The following is a 24,522-nucleotide window of genomic DNA, read 5'->3' as shown; positions in this document are numbered from 1 at the left end:
GATATTCTTTTAAAAGGATATTTTAAAATATTCTTTTTAAGTGTTACTTATCAGTCTACTTACTAACTATTCCATTAGAATATAAGCCCTATTAAAACAAAATCCATTAACTAAATCTACGTAACAATATACATGAAAACTGATCAACATGTAGAAACGCTTAATAACAAGTTTGAGGTGTTTTACGGAAAAGTCAAGACCAAAGGCCTGATGGCAGTTTTGTAGTTACTAGGAATATCATGACCATAAAGTTTAAAACTACATGTTAATATTTTCAAACGGTATGAAATTTATGCTTGTTTCTATATAAACATAAAACACAACAAAAGGAAAGAAAAGAAACCAAAAGTGGAGGTGTGACGAGGCTCACCGTGAGGGAGAAGTGGTCGCGGCAGAGAGAGAGACGTGCGATTCAGAGAGAGAGGGAGAGAGAATAAATCTACGAGAGAGAGAGAGAGAGAACGTGATCAGAGAGAGAGAGAGAGAGAGAGAGAGCTGAAATCGAGAGAGCGGTAAAAGTGAGAGAAGAGGTGGAGGGGAAGATATGGCGAGGGAGTGTCTGTGGCTTACCGAGGGGCAGAGGTGGCGCGCGGTGGACTGATGGTGGTGCGACGATGGCTGGCGGTGAGGATTGCCAAGTTGGCGGCACACGGTTGGAGAGAAAAACTCCTCTGTTTTTAGGTGTGAAAACAGGGGAGGGAAATCTTAACCGGTGGCTGAGACACCGGACGTGGAACTCGGAGGGACGGTGGCGCACGGCTGGGGGAAGGACTCCGAGTGATTGAGCTAACGGCCAGACTGTGTGTGGTGGAGTTACTGCACGGAGATGGCTCTGCGGGTGGCAGTTTGTTGTTGCAGACCGAGGCTTCGGTTTGGTGTTTTTGCAGAGAAACCGTGGTCTTCTGTGGAGAGGGAACCGAGCGGCACTTAGTCTAGGGTTGAAGTTGCTTAATATATATATATATATATATAGACTAAAATAGAAAATAGATCAAACCTAAATAAAAAGAGAAGAAAGAACTTGCATGAAAAAGGAAAAAAAAAAGAACGGTGTGAACCCATGAACCTGTGTTACGTAACCGATTGCAAAATCCCGTTTGACGCATTCTAGAAGATGTTCTTCCCACGTGCATGGCTGGCAGTGGCTGGGTCTTACAAAGAGTACATGGTTAATATTTTCAATATGGCCTATATTACAATAGTCGCATTTGAAAACAAGGGGGATACCAAAACGACACAAGCGATCATCCACACTCAAAGCCATATGCCAAGCCCTCTAGATGAGATTGCTTTAGAAGCCCCAAAATTATCAGCACTCCTAGATATTTGAAAGGGAAGATTCCCTCCATGAACCCCGTGCGACGTAAGAGTCGATGCTTACGTATAGATGAAATATTATTCAAACAATACAGCCCTGATTTCTAAATGTTGATAGCCTGCCTCGACCATCTCTCATATTTACTAAGAATATTCTGAAGCGCTCGGACCGATCTCTGGCTTCCATTAGAAAAAATCATTATATCATCAACATACATCAAATGAGACACAATTGGCCGAATTTTTTTCTCTCACACTGGCAAATAGAGCCTCTTGCTAAATAATAAACAAATAAGGTGACAAAGGATCCCCTTGGCGAAGGCCCCGACCTCTTGGAAAGAAGCCCTTGACAGTACCATTCATCATAACCGAATACCAAGGACTTGAGATACAACACTTCACCAAATCACAGAATTCAGAAGAGAAGCCAAACCTGCGCAAAACTACAATAAAAAAGGCCCAATCCACGCGATCACAAGCTTTCGCCATATCCACTTGCAACATAATATTACCCCCATGAGTGCATTTGTTAATAGAATGAACCATTTCCCAAGTGAGGCTAGTATTTTCAAAAATACTTCTTCCAGGCTCCTTGCTCCAGATGTATCAGGTGAGGAAGGTGGCCTGTTAATCTATTCACAATAATCTTGGAGCAAATTTTATAAAAAATAGAGCACAAATTAATAGGGTGAAATTTATCAAAACTTGTAGGCGAATCCACCTTTGGTATTAAAATCAAATATGAGGCCGTGAAGAACCTTGGAAGTTGCTTGGACATAAATAATTCCAAAACTGCATTCCACACATCAATTTTAACCACTTCCCAACAACTTTTTATAGAATCTCGAACTAAAACCATCAAGACCCGGAGCACTTTCAGACGGAATGGAAGACAAGGCCTAAAAAACTTCCCCTATAGATGGTGTACAAAGAAGTGAGATATTTTCTTCATCTGAGATGATTGAATCAAGGAGTTGTTCCAGTCTAGGTGGCTCAACCGATGGCTCCCATTGAAGGAAAGAAGAAAAATACTCCACTGCCCTTGATCTATGATTTCCGACGTCTCATAAACCGCCACATTCGATCTCATTTCCAGTACTCTTTTTCTCCTCTTATTAGCAAGGCAATCATGAAAAAATTTAGAGTTTCGATCACCATCCACCTTCCATTTTAATTTTGCCATTTGTGCCAATCGTACCTCTTCCCGTCGCCACTAGCTTGCCAAATTCGAGACTACCATATGTAATTCTCTCTCCAAATGTTCCTCCCAATTAACTAGAAACTGTTGCTCAATCTCCTCAACTTGTTTTTCTACACATCAATACAACCCAATGTATGACCCTTAGTCTGTTTTAATTTTCTAGTCAAAATCTGAATGGCAGAACCCTCCACTCGTAAATCCCAACCTGTCCGAACACAGTCCAAAAAGTTATGATGGTCCACCCACATTTGTTGGAAACGAAAAGGGGCCGGGCCATAGACGAATGAATCTTTCTTGAGTTCAACAAACATGGGAACATGATATGATGTAGAACATGGCAAATATGAACAAGTAGCATTAGGAATCAAAGCAAAGGAAGAACTATCCATAAGAGCACGATCAAGATGGGCCCATGACCGGGCAAGCCCCGATTGCCCATTACACCATGTAAACATACTTCCTTTTGAAGCCATTTCCTACAAACCTCCTTGGCGAATCCAATTATTAAAATCCTCTATTGCCATGCTAGGCTGAGGCCTACCTTTTCGCCTTTCTGAATCATTACGGATAATATTAAAATCACCCACAAACACACAAGGATATGATCCCAAATTTTGGGAACTGAGATCATCCCAAAGGAGTCTTCTCTTGGCCATGGTACATTTAGCATAAACCATAGTGAGACAGAACATCTCAGTCCCTTCACCTACTGGCATAGATATAAATTGCATTCTCATCCGAACCACATGCACCATTTAGGAACTATTCCAGAATATCTAGATTTTGCCCCCTTCATCCTCATTAGAAACGACGCTATCAAAATTCAAACAACGTGCCAATTTACGAGCTTCCTCTAAATTTTGAAAAAGGTTCTAATAGGGCAACAACTTTCGGTTTCAACTTACTAATCAACTTCTTTACTCTACTTCTGGAAGTCCCAATCCCTCTAATATTCAATACAAAATGGAATCAATCATTAATCAAGGTTTGAAAGTCGGGCATGAACCCGAGAGGAACTTCGCATTTTAACAAACATATTTTTCTTATATTTCTTCTTACCTTCATTAGCCTCAGACTCCGTAAGATACTCTTTATCCTACGGAAAAATCTCTAATTGAAAATCTGGTTAAGGTTCTGATACAGTATTTTCCAACACGAGCATCCTCCCCATAAACCCTATCATGTTCCTCCTCCTCATGACCCAGAAAAATCGTTCCAGGTTGCAATGATTTATTCCTCATGACGCACAACTCCCCTGCTACAAACAATTCCCCCCCTCGCTGGGCAACATCATCGTGGTTTCAGGAGACGATTGCATACATCCCACCAATGGATTTTCCCCCATGCTAGCACCCGTAGCATTCTCATCATGAACGGGCTAAAGTTTTTTTTTTGTTTCAGCAACCTTTGTTTCAACAAAAGACATGTTAACACCGTGGGGAACAACTTCACCCCCTGGCACAACATCTCCCTTTGTTAACATCAAAACCGAAGCACCGCAACACCACCCATTGACTCAGAAGGACGAACTTCATTAGACGAAACCAACTCTTCAACCACAACACCCCCTGCTTCCAAGTCTGTCACTAATGTTTCTTCCGCAGCGATAACAGTCTTATCCACATTGACAGATATAGTTTGCATTGATTCTGCCCCAGGTTCTTCAATAGCCTTGACAACCTCTTGCTGATCTTTCTTTCCAACCCGAGACTGCCCATTCTTCTAAGTTTTTCCTACTTTACATGTCCGTGAGTTATGCCCCTGCATCTTGCATGTAACACAGTAGGCAGGAAGAGTCTTGTATACAACCTCCTATTTACGGCTAGCAGGCAAACCGGGAGCCCCTATCTAGAAATGAGTCAAGGGCGTTTTAGCAGCATCCACTTCCACACATAGCCTTGCACAATCAATTCTCGTTGCACAGCGAGTCGGATTGTCCCGACGTATAAACATCCTAATAGGCGCCATGAGTATTTTCAAAAAAGGTTCACGATAGAAATTTGGAGGAAGACCCAGAAGAGAAAGCCATACCGGCACTCTCGATGGCTCATCATCTTCATTAAATTCAGGAGACCAACGAAAAGCACGGTCGAAACTCCCATTAATTTCACATAAGTCCCTCGATAAGGCCTTCGTAAAATCAGCTTCATTAGACACTCGCACGAACACGTTCCGAGGATGCTGCATGGATAACATAATTATATCAAAATCTATTAAAGTGGATGAAGCAAAAATATCATTTAAATAAAAAAAAGGCTTAATTGGTATCTGTTTAAAGGGGTTTTAAAACATAAAATAAAATTTTATACTTACTATTCCCATACGAAATTCATACTTTAATAATATACTTCAAAATCTTTTTTTGTTTTGTAAATATAAATCTAAAAACTAAAGTACTCGTACGTACAACAAAACTAGCCTAATATAGCACTAATCAAAGATAGGGTGTTTTAGTAAAACGACTTAAATTGCATGGGCTATCTTGGGAAGGCAGTGGGCACGGCACGACACAATAGAACTTAAAATGCTATAAGCTTCTTTATTAAACCATGCAGTAGAAGCATGCTCACCGTGCGGCAAGGAGCTGTGCGACAAGCTAGGAGGTGGACGGGGGGCTGGGCGGCTGAGTACAGAGAGATAGAGTGATAATAGAGAGACCCACTAATGAGCGAGAGAGAATATGAAGTGAAAGAGCAAAATGTGAGGGAGAGAGATAAAACTCACTGTGAAAAGTGACGGACTGAGGGTGTCACAGACGAAGGTTTTTGTGGCCTGTCTAGGTGGTTTCCGGTGAGAACGGTGGCTGTCCTACCTTAGTAAGAGACCAGAACCAAAGGCTCCGTGCGGCTGAACACTCAGTCGAAGCTAATGTTGGGCACGGAGCAGAGAGACGTGGTGGAAGCTAGCTGAGGTTGCTTGCGACGACCAATCACGAGGAGAGGGATACACATGGCAATGGTCTGGATAGGAGTTGACAACGGCGTTGCTCGGCTGGGCTGCGTCGAACTGCGACAAGCAAAAAAGAAAACTGCTCTGTTTTCGGGGACTAAAACAGAGGTATCTTCGGTGTTTGCTTGATCGTGGAGGAGGCAGGGTGGCTGGGCAGTGGGAGTTGTTCCATGGTGGCTGAGAAGGGGTGCCACGGTTGTGGTGCAGGGAAGGCGCTATGGGGGTGATAACGCAGAGGCAGCGGCGGGGCTACGTGGAGTTCACAGTTTGCCAAAGGGCTGGGCGGTGGGGCTATCACACGGTGGCTTTTGAGTGGAAGAAAAAAAAAGAGGCAGTTACGTGAATGAGGTGATTTACTGGAAAACAAGTTAAGCTGCGGCAACTTCTTTTTTTTCTGGAGAGAAACAACATTATTTATGGAGTTGATTCAAAAAAAAAAAGAGGTAACCGTGCATGTGCATGAGAGACGTCCATGCAGATGTGAAAAGAGTCGTGCAGGTGAGGAAAACTGCTCATAAACCGATAAGGTTTTTCCAAGGTTTAAACAAACAGCCACAAGCTCAAAATAAAAATCACTATCCGATCCATAACATAAAAAATAAAAAAAAATAAAAAATAAAAAAAACTAACTATCAAGCTCAATTAAAAAATAAAAAAAAATAAAAAATATACATAGTCCAACATACAAATTCTGGCTCTGGGTGTTACACAATGACAGATTATTTGCATCACGATGACAACTTTCTTATACTTCTTTAGCATTCACGACCTTGGATGACAAGAAGTGATGACTTGGAAGGAACTTTTGGGGGGCGGGGTGTTCTTGTTCCATGTACTTTTGTGCAGTGTGTGATGATCAAGAGACTATAGGGAATGTTTTGGGTACATGGAAGAATATTTTATCGAGCTGTGACTTGTCATGCAATCCTACTATATCAACTGGCATTACAAATATTGTTTTGTCGCATTATAGAAAGTAATAATCCAAAATTTCTGAGGTCTAATTAATCTGGAAAGTCAATACATATGATGCAACGTACATGCGTTATGCCAGTTTTTATGGGGAGTTATATGTTATATTAGGGAAAAACAGTGTTCCTCAGATTTGTAGAGGTATCTCTTGCTTGTGATCCTTGGAAGTTAATGTACGGCTAGTTAAGCATGGGCAAAATCCTAATGGTCCAAGCTGCCATACTAAACTTATTGAACTCACTACAATCTAGAGGCGGTCAAATTAATTAACAGTATGTAAATACATAAAAAATGAAAAGAAAGATGCTAAAGCCTAATTCACTTCATAATGCAAAGTTTGACACATGCGAAAGACATGACAATTTCACATAATATAAAAATCACTCAAGTTCTCAACACGAAAACAAGGAGAGAATAAAAGAAATTAACACACATCATGCACAACCATTAGGATCAATAGACTCAACTTGACCCTTTGTGGATGATGTACTCACAACCACGCTTACAAGTACACAACTTCATTACTATAAGATAAACGCTTATTCGTGATCAATTATTTATGATGAAAACAACTATTTGTTACGATCGAAAATGGGTACCATTCCCAATTAGAGATTAATACCATGATCATCATTGTGACTATCATTTTCTTGGCGTAAAAGCATCTCAGCTACTTGGCTCATGCTGGGTCTTGCGTCTTTCTCTTCCTCTACACATTGCAAAGCAACATTTATTAGAATTTCCATCTTACCCTTTTCGTAACTGCCTTTCAATATTGGGTCAACGATCTCCTCAACCCAGGAAGCCATTGCAGTCGCTTCATTCCTTTTTTCCCTCACCCAAGCAACCAACCTTTTGGGTTCTGTCTCGCCTCCAGTATCTATAGCATGGACACCCTTTGTTGGTCCCTTTCCCGTCACCATCTCCAATACAACAATTCCGTAGCTATAAACATCCACTTTGGAGGTGATAGGAAGATTGAAAACCCACTCTGGAGCCATGTACCCTCGGGTTCCTCTTATTCTTGAGAAGCTTGCATTCTCGTGGTTTCTATTTTGTAACTTAGACAACCCAAAATCTGCCACCTTTGGTTGATAGTTAGAGTCTAGGAGTATGTTCTGTGGCTTTATATCACAGTGTAAAACCCACTCCAAGCACTCTTCATGCAGATAAGCTAGGCCTTTTGCTGTGCCTGCGGCAATGTCAAACCTTTTCTTCCAATCAAGTGCATGGGATGAGAGGTTTTGGGCTAAACTACCATGTTCCATGTACTCGTACACCAAAAGCCTACGCTTTCCCTCTGCACAGTACCCGGACATCTCAATTAAGTTCATGTGGTTAATCCTCCCGATGATGCTTACTTCAGATAGAAATTCACCTTCTCCTTGGTCAGATTCATTGAAACGCTTGATTGCTACGGCTCGATTGTCAGGCAATACCCCTTTGTACACAATTCCTCCTGCACCTCTTCCAATCTCCTCATTAAAATCTTTTGTTGCCTTCTTGAGCTCAACATAAGCAAATCTTCTGAACCCAATGACAGCAAGATAGCCCTGTTTGTCTACACTAGAAGCCTGCTGGGGTCTACTCAAGAGACACCACACCAAAAAGATACAGATGATTTCAAGTCCTCCCACTCCACATACAAACCAGAGCATGAATTTTACTATCCGATTTTCCTGGCTTCTGTTATACGTTCTGTCCAGTGGCACCGTGCCATTACTCGAGCAATTGAGTTTGAAATCTTGTACATAATTTGCGCAGGAGGAGAAATTGTTTTCAGGTAGCCGTAAATAGAGGTCACCTTGGAAATCTGGGGAACGATATCCATTAAGCAACATCGTCTTGGGGTAGCATTTTGAAAAACCATCTTCTCGAGAGAAGGTGAATTGGAACGCTTTGCAGTTGCAAAATTGCAAACATGAATTCTTACATTGATCAAATGTGTAATTGGGGAAGAACCCATAATCATAACCAAAGAATTCAACACGGGGTAACAGCAGGAAGCCAGACTCATTTGTATTGCAAGAAAGATGAAACTCTGGTTCGCACCCGTCAGACCAGTCGTTTAGATTTTTCATCTTATATCCTGGGAGGCATGAACAGTTCCTATCAGAACCAACAATATAGCTGCAAAGGCTATTTGGCCCGCATATACCATAAATCTTGCAAGGTCCCGGTATGGCTTGCCAAGACACAAACCACGTCTGCCCCTCCTCGTCCCAACTGTACAATCGAACATCACCATCATAATCAATTCTCAGTCTTCTGTGAAGCTTCGGCCCATAATCGAACATCACCATCATAATCGAACACAAAAAGAATTCTAATCTCCAGAAATGTTGTGTTTCATGAAACCAATTTCCCATTCAAAGCTCTCCCACTTAACTCTGAATTTTTGTTTCCTCATTCAGAGTTTCAACATGATCCTACCTATCCTGTTTTGAATGTACCCTTAGCAACTTCCAACGAACCAATTTCATCTCATATAAATATTCCTCTCTCTTCTAATATGAACATACCTTCACTAATCTCCAATGAACCAGTTTCATCTCAGATAAATATTGATCACCACCAAATTGCTTCACCTGGTTTACATATCAGAAAATCAACCAGAATTTAACAAGCACCAAAATTTTTGTAGGATTATTATTGTGGTGCTGCCTCATTGTTTCCATGTGCAAACAATCCATCTACTTCTACTGGTTGCTCCTCTAACACAGGTAATTTCTATCCTATATCTTCCTTTCTTTCGGCTAGTAGACTTTCAGTACCACACAAAGCCTTCTTAGCTTCCATTTACGCTTCTCAAGAACCCAAAACATACAAACAAGTTGCAAAATTACCTGAATGGCAAGTTGCTATGAAAAATGAACTTGATGCTTTAGAGTTAAACAAAACCTGGGAACTTGTTACTCTACCTAAAAATAAATAGACCATAGGTTGTAAATGGATTTTTTGAGTTAAATACAAGGCTAATGGAACTATAGAAAGGCACAAAGCAAGATTGGTAGCTAAAGGCTACACTCAACAAGAAGGTTTAGACTTCTTTGACACTTTCTCTCCAGTGGCAAAAATCACTTCCATTCGATTATTATTGATTGTTGCTGCAATTAGAGGTTGGAACATTCACCAATTGGATGTGAATAATACATTCTTACATGGTGAATTACATGAAGAAGTTTATATGGAAGTGCCCCCTGGATTGACTACTTCACAGTCCGACACAGTTTGCAAACTTTTAAAGAGTCTTTATGGCTTGAAGCATGCCTCTCGACAATGGTTTGCAAAGCTTTCTCATGCCCTTCTTAATTATGGCTTCCTTCAAGAAAATTCTGATTGTTCATTGTTTATCAAGAAAACTACTACTTCCTTCATAGCATTACTAGTTTATGCAGATGATGTTCTACCACCTAGTGATAATTTGTTTGAAATTCAAAAACTCAAGGCCTTTTTGCATGACAAGTTTACTATTAAGGACTTGGGGGAACTTAAGTACTTCCTTGGATTGGAAGTAGCTAGATCAAAGTCTGGAATTTCATTTTGTCAAAGAAAGTATGCTTTAGACATACTTCAAGATACGAGTCTCATTGGTTCCAAGCCAGCTGCATTTCCAATGGAATCTAACCTTAAGCTCGTTGCAAATTATCCAAATCTTTATGAGGATGCTTCAGCCTACAAAGGCTAGTTGGCATATTATTATATTTAACAATCACAAGGCCTGATCTTGCCTATGCTGTTCAAGTTCTCAGCCAATTTCTTGCCAAACCAGCTGTCTCTCATTATCAAGCTGCTATCTTGAACTTAGGTACTTAAAAGCAACACCAGGCCAATGGTTAGTGTTCTCTTCCTCTTCAGACTTGAAGCTTAAAGCTTTTTCAAATAGTGACTGGGCAGGTTGTATAGACACTCGAAGAAGTGTTACACGCTTTGCTATTTTTCTCGGAGATTCATTAATCTCATGGAAATCTAAAAAGCAAGCTACAATTAGTCGATCATCTGCAGAAGCAGAATACAGGGCTCTTGCAGCAACTACATGTGAGGTGCAGTGGCTGCTCTATGCTCTACAAGATCTCAGTATTGATCATCCTCAGCCAACAATGCTCTACATTGACAGCAAATCAGCTCTTTCTATTGCCACTAATCTAGTTCAATACAAGAGAACAAAGCACATACAAATAGATTGTCATCTTGTTAGGAAAAGTTGCAGCAAAACATTATCAAGCTTTTTTGCATTCCTTCAAGATTACAATTAGCAGACATCTTCACTAAACTTCTTGGGTCATTGTCCTTTCATCATATTCTTCACAAGATGAACATTCTAAACATCCATGTGCAATTCAATTCACGGCCTCATGATGTGATTGACAATGGTGATTCTTTTTTCCCCGTTCAAGCATTGAATTAATAAAATATTAAAAACAAAAATCACAAGATAAATGTTACGTAAATACTGGAGTTATTCTAAATTTACAAAGTTGCATAAAATTCCTGCCTTCGTCAAATTTTAGTTGAATTTGAGCTTTGAGTTATTAAAAACACTTGTCAGCTTTGAGCGTTGCTACTATTATTGCCTTAGTCAAATTTTAGTTGAATTAGCTATTCCTTCGTTCAAATTTTCGTTTTACTTACCACTCTTTCTTAATATGCAAATGATGAGAGTAACTCCATCCATTTTCTCTTAAATCCTCATCCATGAGAAGAATTTTTAACTCATTACTTGAATTTGTTGTACTCTCTTTTAAAAAATTTAAAAAGTTTAAAATCTAGACTTGTTTTTTTAAAAAACAAATGCACGAGGCTTAGAAGTATTTTTAGCCAAGATGAGATGAGATGAAAGTTAAATAAAATATTATTATAATATAATTTTTTAATACTATTTTTGTTTTGAGATTTGAAAAAGTTTAATTGTTTATTATATATTATATGAAAATTTGAGAAAATTGTAATGATTATATGAGATGAGATAACTTCATCTGTATAACCAAAACCAAGCCTTAAACCTTAGCCCTGAAGTCCAAGAACTTGTTGTTGCAAAGCAAAGAGGAAAGTAGTGAGCCAGTGCCATTGATTGGAAGCATTGGTTGCTTTAACTAGAATTAGTTTAGAATGGAGATTGGAATCTCAAAAGAGTAGTGCTGCATATACTTAAAACTTTTACTTACAAGACTCATTTTATCAGTTTTGTTTTTAAATTTAAATTTTGAAATTTAAATTTTATAATTTTCAGCATATAAATAACTAATATGTGGTGAAGTTAATTTTTTATAAGTTTTTCTTAAGTAAATTTTATCTCAAAAACATGTATTTTTGTGCACTCTTAATGGATGTTTAGCAAACAAAATAGGGACAAAATTTATTAGTATAATAATCATTTTGCCACGTCAGCCAGTTGAAGACTGACACGTATCATTTAACAGGTTTGCTGTAATTCATGTTCCAATTGATTTTAACAATATTAATTGACCACTGAAGTTCTGGAAATCTTCATCTTGCATTTGAAGCCGCAAATGTTCCAAGGACTTGCAAAAACTCCTCAGCCATTTTGCTGCCGCATCATATGTGAATTTGGGCTCTACAAATTATACTTTATGTAATCTCTTAACAGGATAACTTCAAAGAACATGGCTCCTTGTTTCAGCTTCTAACTCCTGGACTCTTTAGTAACCTTTGGTAATTGGTTGGGCAGCTTAGACAAATAATGGTTTAGGCTATAGATGGTTAGAAGTTCTAAACTTAAATAAACTGAAAATCCATCTTGGGCCTGTGATGAGTAAAAACGATTCATAATCATTATCAGTTTTTTGGACCCGGGTAAGTTGGGTTTGTTTTGGAAGCTACTGGGCTATGACCAAGAGAAATTAGAATCATGCACAATAAGTAAGCTTATTCAACAATTTTAGAATACTCTTCAGCATCACGAAGAGTGCCTCCCTTTCTCTGAGAGGAAGTGTGAGGTTCGAGTGCTTTGGGTTTAATCTCAAAGGTCTACGTCTCACTTCATGTGAGTACTGTGGTATCGGTTTGTGCTTGTGAGTTCGTAATGGAAACAGAGGATTTAGCATCGCAATGGGAGAAGCTACATCTTTCCAAGGGGGAAAGCTCTTTCTTTCATGTCAACCCAGAAACCCACATTGAGGAAGATGCACGGGGCAAATATTGTCTGGTGGGGAAGGCCTTAACTGAGAAGAGTGTTAACAGCGAGGGATTTAGGGTCACAATGTCTCAAATATGGAAGCTGGAGGGATGGGTTATTTTCAAGGAGTTGGGAGAACAATGTTTTCTGATAGAATTCCAAAAGCTGACAGATAAAGAGAGAGTCTTAAGTGGACATCCATGGTTCTTCGATAGACACCTTCTAACCATGTCGGAAGTGGATGAAACAATATCCATTCATGCATTACAGTTTCGGTTTGAACCTTTTTGGGTGCAGTTGCATAACCTGCCGCTAGCAACCATGACAGAAGAGTTTGGTCAGCAGTTTGCAGAAGCAATTGGTCATGTTATCAGAGTTGAAGCCGAGGCTGATGGGCGAGCTTGGGGGAGATGCCTCAGAGTAAGGGTAGCGGTGGATCTCCATCAACCGCTTCTGAGAGGGAAATGGCTGATGCTAGGTGAAAAACAACACTAGATTCCCTTTAAATACGAACGTTTACAAAGCTTTTGCTTCAAGTGTGGGGTGCTATTTCACAAAGGAAGGAGCTGCACAAGGCAGAGAGCTGAGCAACAAGGTGATGAACAAGTTTCATACCAATTTGGCCCCTGGTTACGAGGGCAACCCAGAAACACAAACATTTTTGACAGGCGTAGGTACGGTGGTGGTGGAGGTGGGAACCACCGCAAGGATGAACAACAAGGAGACAGGGATCGGGTTGCACGTGAAGAACCAAGGTGCAAGGGCAAAGCTCTCAAAGTGGAAGTTTTGGCGGGAAAGCAAGACACGTCCCTAGCGGAAAATGAGGAAGAAAAGAAGCAAGGGGTCCAATCCCAACCACCAGCAGAAGAAACAGTAGTAGGAGTTGATCCTGTCCAGGGTAGCTACCTTGGGAACCAGTTACAAGATCAGATGGAAGATCAACCCACTGAAGGCTTGCAGTCAACACACGTGCATGTGTCATCTTTTGGTTCTGACACACCAAAAAAGGACTTTATGTGCAAAGAGGAAATTGGAACCCCACCTTTGATCATGGAAAGTGGGAAGGTTCAAAAAGGAAGGGGGTGGCTCCTACTAGGAGGTTTGATGTCCCTAGGCAGCAGGTTCCTAGGCAGTAGGATTCGGGACAAGAAAGGGAGTCATGCAAGTTGGCTAGCTCAAATGATCACGTGAAGCATGGTAGGGTTGACTTGGTAAGCACTGTCAGAAGGTGGAAAAGAAAGGCTCGGGAAAGAGACATTCATGAGGAAGGCAATGGTGAAACCCCTCTGGTTGATACCCCTAACAGGTCAGCCAGAGTTTTCTACCAGAGGGGATGCAAGAGGAGGAAGACACATAGCAACTTGGTCTCAAAAAAGAGTAAAGGACTTGATGACACAAATGAAGACTCACTGGTTCAGGCAGAGGCTGGTCTCCAGCCCTGCCAAAATCAATGAGTATTTTGGTGTGGAACTGCCGAGGGCTTGGGAACCCTCGGTCAGTTTGTGTCCTTAGGAATTTATCTAAGGAAAAGTGCCCCTTGTTAGTTTTCCTTGTGGAAACTAAAAGCAGAACAAAAAGAATGGAAGGGATTAGGAGAACTCTAATGATGGATGGTTGCTTTGCAGTTGATTGTGTGGGACTAAGTGGTGGTATTGCTCTCTTATGGAAAGATAAATGGAATGTCAAATTGATTAATTACACTAGATGGCATATCAGTGCACTGATTCAGGAAGATGATTGTGGACCAACATGGCAATTTACTGGTTTCTATGGTCACCCAGATACTGGAAAAAGGAAAGGCAGTTGGCAACTTTTGAAGATGATCAAACCCCCTAGGCCCATGGCCTGGCTGTGCTCTGGAGACTTCAATGAGATCCTTCACCAAAAGGAGAAAATGGGTGGAGCAAGCAGACCCTATAAACAAATTGAGGAGTTTAGGCAAGCAGTTGAATTTTGTGGCCTTAATGACATTCACTCGCAGGGACTAAGCTTTACATGGTCTAATAATAGGGCTGGCAGGGAATTCACAAAGGAAAAGATTGATAGAGCAATGGGAAATAAGGAGTGGAATGATATTTTCAAACATAGCTCGTGCACTGCTCTTGCAGCAGTTAAATCTGACCATTCACCACTCCTCATTGAAACATGCAGAACAAGCCACAAGAGAAGGAAAAGAAGAGTGTGCTTCAGATATGAGATGGCATGGGAGTTAAAGGAAGAATGCCATAAGGTAGTCAGTGAGGCATGGAGGAGGGACAATAGATCAAGTTGTGAGGACAGTGACCTGAGAAAACAACTAGATACTTGTCAACAGGAGCTGCTGGCTTGGAAGCAGAAAACAAAGAAGCAGCAGAACTTGAACATCACACAGGGACTACAAAGCATTGGGGAATTACAAGAATCTGGCTCAGGCAATCATCTTGCTTGCACGAAAAAGGCCCAAGAGGATGTGGTGTCTGCTAAACATGGAGACAGGAACACTCGTTACTTTCATATGAGTAAGGCATATGATAGGGTGGGATGGCAGTTTGTGGAAGCTATTATGATCAAGATGGGGTTCCCTCCTCAGTGAATTACTTTAATTCAGACCTGCCTCCAGTCCGTATCATATTCTATACTTGTAAATGGGGAGCCTCAAGAGTCCTTTTTGCCTTCAAGGGGCCTTAGGCAAGGGGACCCTTTATTCCCTTACCTTTTCATCTTATGTGCAGAAGCCCTCACTGCACTTTTAAACCAAGCTGAAGCCTGTGGTGTTTTGACCCCTGTCCCTATTGGAAGAAGTCCAATATCAGTGAACCATCTCTTTTTTGCAGATGACAGTCTGCTCTTCTGCCAAGCTAAAGCTGAGGAACTCAGGCATGTGCTCAACATACTTGACATATATGAGAAGGCATCGGGACAGGTGATAAACAAAGACAAGTCCTTTATTTTCTTTAGTAGAAATACTGGCCAGGCAGCTCAACAACAAATTTTGGAGCTTACAGGGGTTAAATCATGTGGCACCTTTGAAAAATACTTGGGACTTCCTGCTTTGGTGGGCAGAGCAAAGGTGGCATCCTTTCATACTCTTATTGATAGAACCTGGAGTTGAGTTTCCAACTGGAAAAACAAATACCTCTCTGTAGCAGGCAAGGAAGTCCTCCTCAAAGCAGTTCTTCAAGCCATTCCCACCTATGCTATGGGTATGTTCCTGATACCAATCTCCATCACCAGCAAGCTAAATCAATTACTCAGGAAATTCTGGTGGGGCTTCAATGAAGATAGTTCCAAAATTCAATGGGTAAATTGGAAGCAACTCAGTCATAGCAAAGAAATGGGAGGTCTTGGTTTTCGAGATCTGAGGAGTTTCAACCTTGCTTTACTCTCTAAGCAAGGGTGGAGAATTTTACAAAACCCAAACTCCTTGGTGGGCAGGATCCTAAAGCAGAAGTACTTCAGTAAGGTGGGGTTGTTAGAAGCTAAAGTGGGGTCAGGGCCATCCTTTGCCTGGCGAGGCATTCATGCAGGGCTAAGCTTGTTAAAAGAAGGTCTCATATGGAGGGTGGGGAATGGCCAACATGTTAACATATGGTCAGCTAAATGGCTACCTTTTTCACCTCCATATAAGATTCAGTCTATCCGAGAGGTGGATTGCTGGTGTGAAAAGGTTAGTGATCTGATTGACCCCCAAGTGCAGCAATGGAAGGAACCCCTCTTACAAGAGCTATTCACCCAACAAGAAATAACTGATATTAAATCAATACCGATTAGCATGAGGGGGAGAGAAGACAAATTAGTGTGGCAATTCACTACAAATGGGCTCTATACTGTCAAGAGTGGGTACCATCTCAGTAAAGTTTTGGAGTGTGCTCAGGAAGGGGAGACCTCAGGTAAAGAAAAAGAAAAACAGGCTTGGAAAACTATATGGAAGCTAAGAGTAACCCCTGCTACCAAGATGTTCCTATGGAGAGCATGTAATGAGGCATTACCTACTCTAGCAAACCTAAGAAGGAGGAAAGTGGTGGAACGCAGTTCATGCTTGACCTGCAAGCAGGAGGCAGAAACCTCTGGACATGTTCTGTGGGGATGCATTGCTGCTAAAGATGTGTGGGGTCAGGGAGTGAAAAAGGTGCAAAAGCTATCCGTGCAAAGTGATCTGATTTTTGATATATGGTCCAGACTTGTTGAGATACTCAGTTTAGAGGAACTAGAAGAAGTGGTAGCAACTATGAGGGGCATATGGACTAGAAGGAACAATACTCTTCTCGGAAAAGAATTCAAACACCCAAATGCCCTCCACCAACTGGCCAAAACAGAACTGGTATTATATAGGGAAGCTCTCACAGAGGACATAGGGGCCAAACTCACAGCTAATGCAGGGTTTCCAAGGTGGTCAAAGCCTGAGGAGTAGGGCTGAGCAAAAATCTGACAATCCGACTCCGAATCCGACTCCGCTCTGGCTCCGCTCCGACTCCACTCCGACTCCGACTTGTCGGAGTCGGAGTCGGAGTTTTTTTCCTCTTGAAAGTCGGAGTCGGAGTCGGAGTTGGAGTCATTGATGAACCGACTCCGGCTCCGCTCCGATCCGACTCCGACCCTCCACCTCCGCCTCCGACGTGACCCTCCGACTCCGCCTCCGATTTTATACATATTTTATAAAAATATATGTTTTTCTATATATTAATTATTTAAATTTTAACTAACTATATCTTATATAGTTAGTTAAACTCAATAATATACTAGTTAAATAATATATTTATACTATAATATATAGACTAAATTTACTAATAATAGTTTAGTATATGACTATATGTAAATATCATACTACTAAAAATTTACAATATTACTACCATGTTGTTCTAAATTACTAATGTATAAACATAATAGCATGTAATACTAATGTATATATAATATACTATAAACACTAAGATGCATAATAACATCAACATGTAATATTGTAATACATATACTAATAGATAAACACTAATCTATAAATTTATAATAACATATAATACTAATGTATAATAACTAAAGTATTATTCATATAAATTTTATATAACAATATCTTGTATTAATTATATTTTTTGACCTAATAAATTCTCAACATATTCATTTTGATAAATATATTAGTAATTCTAATATACATTAGTATAATAATTAGATTTATGGCCTAATACTAATACTATTAGTAAACCACTTTAAGCCTATATATAAATTACTATATAAAGCACTATAGTATTAATTACTAATACTATATTACTATGTGATACTATTAACTATAGTGATATATTAGTATTAGACATTAGTATACTAATACTATCAGTGATATAGTTAGTGTAATGTAATAATATTTAAACTAATACTATTATATAGTTATACTAAATTAAAATCACTATAGCAAATATTAATATATAGTTATGCTAATCACTATAACTAATACTAATACTAATATAGACTATAGTTATAACTTATAGTATTATAACTTATACTAATATATTATATAGTTATACTAAATCACTATAACTAATACTAATATAGTTATACTAATCACTATAATTATATATAGTATTAATATCACTATTAGTATAATACTATAATATATAGTATTAATAATAACTAATACTATTATAGAGTTATACTAAATTAAAATCACTATAGCAAATATTAATATATAGTTATGCTAATCACTATAACTAATACTAATACTAATATAGACTATAGTATTATAACTTATACTAATATATTATATAGTTATACTAAATCACTATAACTAATACTAATATAGTTATACTAATCACTATAATTATATATAGTATTAATATCACTATTAGTATAATACTATAATATATAGTGTTAATAATAACTAATACTAATATAAGTATTAGTATAACTAATATTTATATATATTAATATATATATCAAGTATAAGAGATTAGAGATTTAATATATATATATATATCATATATTTTTTTTTATAAATTTTCATATATATATATATAATATAAAATATATTTATATTAGTTAGTATACTACTATACAATACGGCGCCGTTTCTATTGCAATAAGACTTTCTTTTTAATTTTTGAATGCATGTTAGTATGTTACTTGTTTTATTTAGTTGTATTTTTTGTTATAATCAAAAGTTTAATTAATTTAGATTGTAATATTGAGAAAATTGAAATTTGAAAACTCACAATTTTTTTTTTTTTTTAAAAAAAGTGGGTCAAATATGAAGTTAAAAAAGATAAAAAAAATAATAAAAAAAATCCGACTCCGCTCCGACTCCGCTCCGACAAGTCGGAGTCGGAGTCGGAGCGGATTTTGTATGTCTCGGAGTCAGAGTCGGAGGTCGGATTCGACCTCCGACAAAGTCGGAGTCGGAGTCGGAGGTTGGGCCCTCCGACTCCGAAAGTGTCGGTGCTCAGCCCTACTGAGGAGGGGTTATTTAAAGTCAACTGGGATGCTGCTGTAAATCAAAAGGACAGGAAAATTGGAATTGGAGTCCTCATCAGAGATCACCATGGTCTTTTTATTGGAAGTTTACAGGCTCACAGAAATCTCAAAGGATCCTCTTTTGATGCTGAGGCATAAGGTATGCTCCTAGCTGCAGTTTTTTGCAAAGAGGTTGGCATTACACATTTTTGTCTGGAGGGTGATTCAAAGCAAGTGGTGGATTTATTGAAGAATTACACAAAGAATTGGAGTTTGGGTGGCTGCCTGGTAGAAGATGCAAGAGAGATTCTGAATTCATATGCTTGTTGGTCAGTTACACATACAAACCGAGAAGCTAATATGGCAGCACATCATCTAGCAAAAACTGCTTTTGGTTGCTCAGAGGATATCTATGCTTTTGAAACATGCCCCTCGTGTATCTTACATATAGTCACAAAAGAAATGATGTAGTGTTTCTTTTACTCGATTATGTTCCTGGAGTTTGATGTATTTGACATCTTTGATTAATGAGATCAGTTCTTTCATAAAAAAAAAAAAAAAAAAAAAGCTTATTCGAAAATAGATATCATTTCAAAATTTTTATCTTATTTCATTTCATCTCATCCCATCCTATTTCATTCCCAAACATAATTCAAATATAAAAATTTTAAACTAATAATTACAAATTTTCCAAATTTTTAAATAAAAATAAAAATCAATTCAATTTTTTTAAATTTCAAAACAAAAACAATATTATAAAACTATATTCTAATTGTGGCCTATTATACTTATGCTACCAAATCTGTAAGAAACATTGTCACACCTAGAACTTGTAGGATTAGGATGTGAAATCTTTTACTTCGTACAGGTAGCTTTGATTGTAGTAAATAAAACTAAGACTTCTAACAAGGAAGACATAATATTTCTCTCTCTCTAAGAAAACTCTCTTCCCCTCACCAAAAACAAGCGAAATACTCATAGGAGGGGTTTGCTCCTCCCCCTCCCTCATCAACTCATTCATTTCCTTTGCTATTGGATTAGAAATCTAGTTTGTCTTTCCGTTTAATTTCTCTCTATTTTTCCTTCTAGATAAAAAAAAAAGTCAAATTTCTCATAATATCTGTGAGAAAGTAAAAGTATCGTCATCTGTAAGTTGAGCACTTGAATTGGTCTAAAAATGCTTATTGATAAGGAAACAATAATTCTATTTATTAATATTATTATTACAAGAATTATTATTGTCATAATCCAAACATTTAAAAAATACCAAACTTCGTTGTCTTTGTTGTTGACCAAAATTACCAAAATCTGGTCTAATTGTTATCTTCAATAATTAATACAAAGTCTTAATTGTACTATTTAAAGAGAAGATTAATACCATGCAAGTCATTCTCTCAAAACTCAATTCTAGTAGCACCCTCTTTTGTTAAAACATATGCTAGAATTGATCTCTCTTATAAAAATGAATTTACAAACGAATTGACCTTAACTACAAGTGGGTCTTTTAAAAAAAAAAAAAAAAAATCCCAACCCCCCTCCCCCCGAACGTCATGACATTTGACATGATCTTTATGCATGTAACATGAAAAAGAAAAATCTCCTCAAGTTATGATAAAATTTTCAGAGCGTGAGAAACAAATAAAGTGGGCTCTATAATATTTATTGCTCAAAATATTTATATGAGTAACAATAAATACTATTAGGCTCGTTTTATATGTATATCTTTCATATTTGAAGCCTTTAAATTTGGTCTAAGAACTTAAAAAAATCTTGATCCATGCATCACATCCTTTAGAGCAAATTAAAAGACGCAACTCATGAATATAGAAGGTGACAGTTGGAAACTCCATTCTGCTTTGTAAAACAAAAGTGGTTTTAAGTCAACTACAATTTTTATTTTATTCAACTTTCAATTTTTATCTCAACTCATCTCATCTTATTTGTGAATACATATGATGCAAATAAGATGCAACGTACATGCGTTATGCCAGTTTTTATGGGGGAGTTATATGTTATATTAGGGAAAAAAAGTGTTCCTCAGATTTGAGAGGTATCTCTTGCTTGTGATTCTTGGAAGTTAATGTACGGCTAGTTAAGCATGGGCAAAATCCTAATGGTCCAAGCTGCCATACTAAACTTATTGAACTCACTACAATCTAGAGGCGGCCAAATTAATTAACAGTATGTAAATACATAAAAAATGAAAAGAAAGATGCTAAAGCCTAATTCACTTCATAATGCAAAGTGTGACACTTGCGAAAGACATGAAAATTTCACATAATATAAAAATCACTCAACGCGAAAACAAGGAGAGAATAAAAGAAATTAACACACATCATGCACAACCATTAGGATCAATAGACTCAACTTGACCCTTTGTGGATGATGTACTCACAACCACGCTTACAAGTACACAACTTCATTACTATAAGATAAATGCTTATTCGTGATCAATTATTTAAGATGAAAAGAACTAATTGTTATGGTCGAAAGTGGGTACCATTCCCAATTAGAGATTAATACCATGATCATCATTGTGACTATCATTTTCTTGGCGTAAAAGCATCTCAGCTACTTGGCTCATGCTGGGTCTTGCGTCTTTCTCTTCCACTACACATTGCAAAGCAACATTTATCAGAGTTTCCATCTTACCCTTTTCGTAACTGCCTTTCAGTATTGGGTCAACGATCTCCTCAACCCAGGAAGTCATTGCAGTTTCTTCATTCCTTTTTTCCCTCACCCAAGCAACCAACCTTTTGGGTTCTGTCTCCCCTCCAGTATCTATAGCATGGACACCCTTTGTTGGTCCCTTTCCCGTCACCATCTCCAATACAACAATTCCGTAGCTATAAACATCCACTTTGGAGGTGATAGGAAGATTGAAAACCCACTCTGGAGCCATGTACCCTCGGGTTCCTCTTATTCTTGAGAAGCTTGCATTCTCGAGGTTTCTATTTTGTAACTTAGACAACCCAAAATCTGCCACCTTTGGTTGATAGTTAGAGTCTAGGAGTATGTTCTGTGGCTTTACATCACAGTGTAAAACCCACTCCAAGCACTCTTCATGCAGATAAGCTAGGCCTTTTGCTGTGCCTGCGGCAATGTCAAACCTTTTCTTCCAATCAAGTGCATGGGATGAGAGGTTTTGGGCTAAAGTACCATGTTCCATGTACTCGTACACCAAAAGCCTACGCTTTCCCTCTGCACAGTACCCCGACATCTCAATTAAGTTCATGTGGTTAATCCTCCCGATGATGCTTGCTTCAGCTAGAAATTCACCTTCTCCTTGGTCAGATTCATTGAGACGCTTGATTGCTACGGCTCGATTGTCAGGCAATACCCCTTTGTACACAATTCCTCCTGCACCTCTTCCAATCTCCTCATTAAAATCTTTTGTTGCCTTCTGGAGCTCAACATACGCAAATCTTCTGAACCCAATGACAGCAACAAGGTAGCCCAGTTTGTCTACACTAGAAGCTTGCTGGGTTCTACTCAGGAGACACCACACCAGAAAGATACAGATGATTTCAAGTCCTCCCACTCCACATGCAAACCAGAGCATGAATTTTACTATCCCATTTTCGGTTATGTCCTGTCCTGTTGCACTGTTGTACTGTCCAGAGCAATTGAGTTCGGAATCTTGTACATAATTTGCGTAGGTGGAGAGATTGTTTTCAGGCAACCTTAAATAGAGGTCACCTTGGAAATCCGGGGAACGATATCCATTAAGCAGCAACGTCTTGGGGTAGCATTTTGAAAAACCATCTTCTCGAGAGAAGGTGAATTGGAACGCTCTGCAGTTGCACAATTGCGAACATAAATTCTTACATTGATCAAATGTGTAATTGGGGAAGAACCCATAATCATAACCAAAGAATTCAACACGGGGTAACAGCAGGAAGCCAGACTCATTTGTATTGCAAGAAAGATGAAACTCTGGTTCGCACCCGTCAGACCAGTCGTTTAGATTTTTCATCTTATATCCTGGGAGGCATGAACATTTCCTATCAGAACCAACAATATAGCTGCAAAGGCTATTTGGCCCGCATATACCATAAATCTTGCAAGGTCCCTGTATGGCTTGCCAAGACACAAACCACGTCTGCCCCTCCTCGTCCCAACTGTACAATCGAACATCACCATCATAATCAATTCTCAGTCTTCTGTGAAGCTTCGGCCCATAGTCGGCTGCCATGAAAGTAAAATCATCAGAAGAACTGAAGTTCCCGAACGTATCAAGCACTGCAATCCGACTGCTGTTGTATGTGGACCTTCCAGCATCCCAGCTCACGAGCCACGGGTCTGGCCAGTATACGCTGGAAACCTCAAGACCGTCATATAGAAGGCGGAGGGTGTTGTCGTTATCGAAAAAGAGCTGGTAAAAACCAGAGGAATAGTTGGTCTGGCTTCTGGAGGAGATGAGCCTTGCCTTTCTACTGAGTAGTTGTTGGGGAAGAAGGGTGTCTGTTGGGAAATCAAAGCTTTCCCATAAAGTAACACCTTCCATGTTTTGTAGGACAAGATTACCGGTGTTGTTGAGTGATAAGTTTACTGGGGAGAGTGACTTAGTGTTTGTTTCCCAAACTGTGAACTTTCCAGCGTCGGATAAGATAAGATTACCAGTTTTGAGGAGAGAGAGCTTAGAGCTCCTTCCATTAACGGGGTGATCACGGTTTGCCATCCAGACTACAGTCTGGTTCTTGCCCCGGGATTGCTTATTGAACCATATGGCATAGCAATAGGCATTATCACCTACGGAATAAAAGCCAGCAGAGAAAACTCCATCAGGTGATATCAGAATGTCTTCCGATTTCTCAATTGAGAGGGATGTGCCTTCATGAATGGTATGCAGGCTTGAGGATGAGAGTGGGAGAGAAAATGACAAAGATAATAGAAGGAACAAAACCGGCAAATCCATGGTATCGGAGGCCTGGGCAACTCTACTGCTATAAAATGTCGTGTGGAATGAATAGGATGTGGTTGCATGTGGCTATATATATATAAAACTCAGGGAAAGAATTAATATTGAATAGTGGGCTAGCTTGGAGAAAAATGAAGAGAAACGAAAAGCAGGTCAGTGGCTGTTTTGAATTGGAGAAATTTGGTTAAAAAGATGAATATATGTTTGGGCAAACCGCACAATTAAGTGCTAAAGATTTTGGAAGCAAATTTTATATTATCATTAAAAAAAAAAAATTATATTATCATCGTTTAGGGATAGTCATGACGAAGTCTATTACAGTCAAATTCCAAGTGTTTGTTGATAGCAATTGACGTTTCCTGCAGGCGAAAAAAAAAATAAATGAAAAACTGACGTCTCCTGCAGGCCGGCCTTACGGTTTGTCTAAACGTGAAATGTGAACATGTTGATAGCAATTGACGTCTCCTGCCAATTAGCACTAAATTTCTTTGTATGTATGTATATAAGTTTGAAAAGTTCTGCGGCCACGTAAAGACACCGACAAACGCTACTATGCCGCCCTACTTTTACCGTTCTATTTAATCGTTTAGCAAAAAAATAATTTTTTTATTTAAT

The 24,522-nt window shown here is 38.9% G+C and overlaps 2 protein-coding genes across 2 annotated transcripts; both read right to left on the bottom strand.

Moving 5' to 3' along the window:
* Positions 1-7,047: 7,047 nt before the first annotated feature.
* Positions 7,048-8,742, bottom strand: LOC108998384 (putative receptor protein kinase ZmPK1). Its single transcript, XM_035687218.1, has one exon. It carries the CDS (start codon positions 8,740-8,742, stop codon positions 7,048-7,050), a length of 1,695 nt encoding a protein of 564 aa, XP_035543111.1.
* Positions 8,743-21,495: 12,753 nt separating this feature from the next.
* Positions 21,496-23,682, bottom strand: LOC118346318 (putative receptor protein kinase ZmPK1). The gene has a single exon (XM_035687217.1). It carries the CDS (start codon positions 23,665-23,667, stop codon positions 21,496-21,498), a length of 2,172 nt encoding a protein of 723 aa, XP_035543110.1. The 5' UTR covers positions 23,668-23,682.
* Between the last annotated feature and the right edge of the window lie 840 nt (positions 23,683-24,522).

Source organism: Juglans regia, unplaced genomic scaffold (assembly GCF_001411555.2).
Source record: "Juglans regia cultivar Chandler unplaced genomic scaffold, Walnut 2.0 Scaffold_750, whole genome shotgun sequence".
Classification (NCBI taxonomy): domain Eukaryota; kingdom Viridiplantae; phylum Streptophyta; class Magnoliopsida; order Fagales; family Juglandaceae; genus Juglans; species Juglans regia.
Note: the sequence above shows the minus strand (reverse complement) of the source record. Positions and strands in the feature narration are given on the sequence as shown.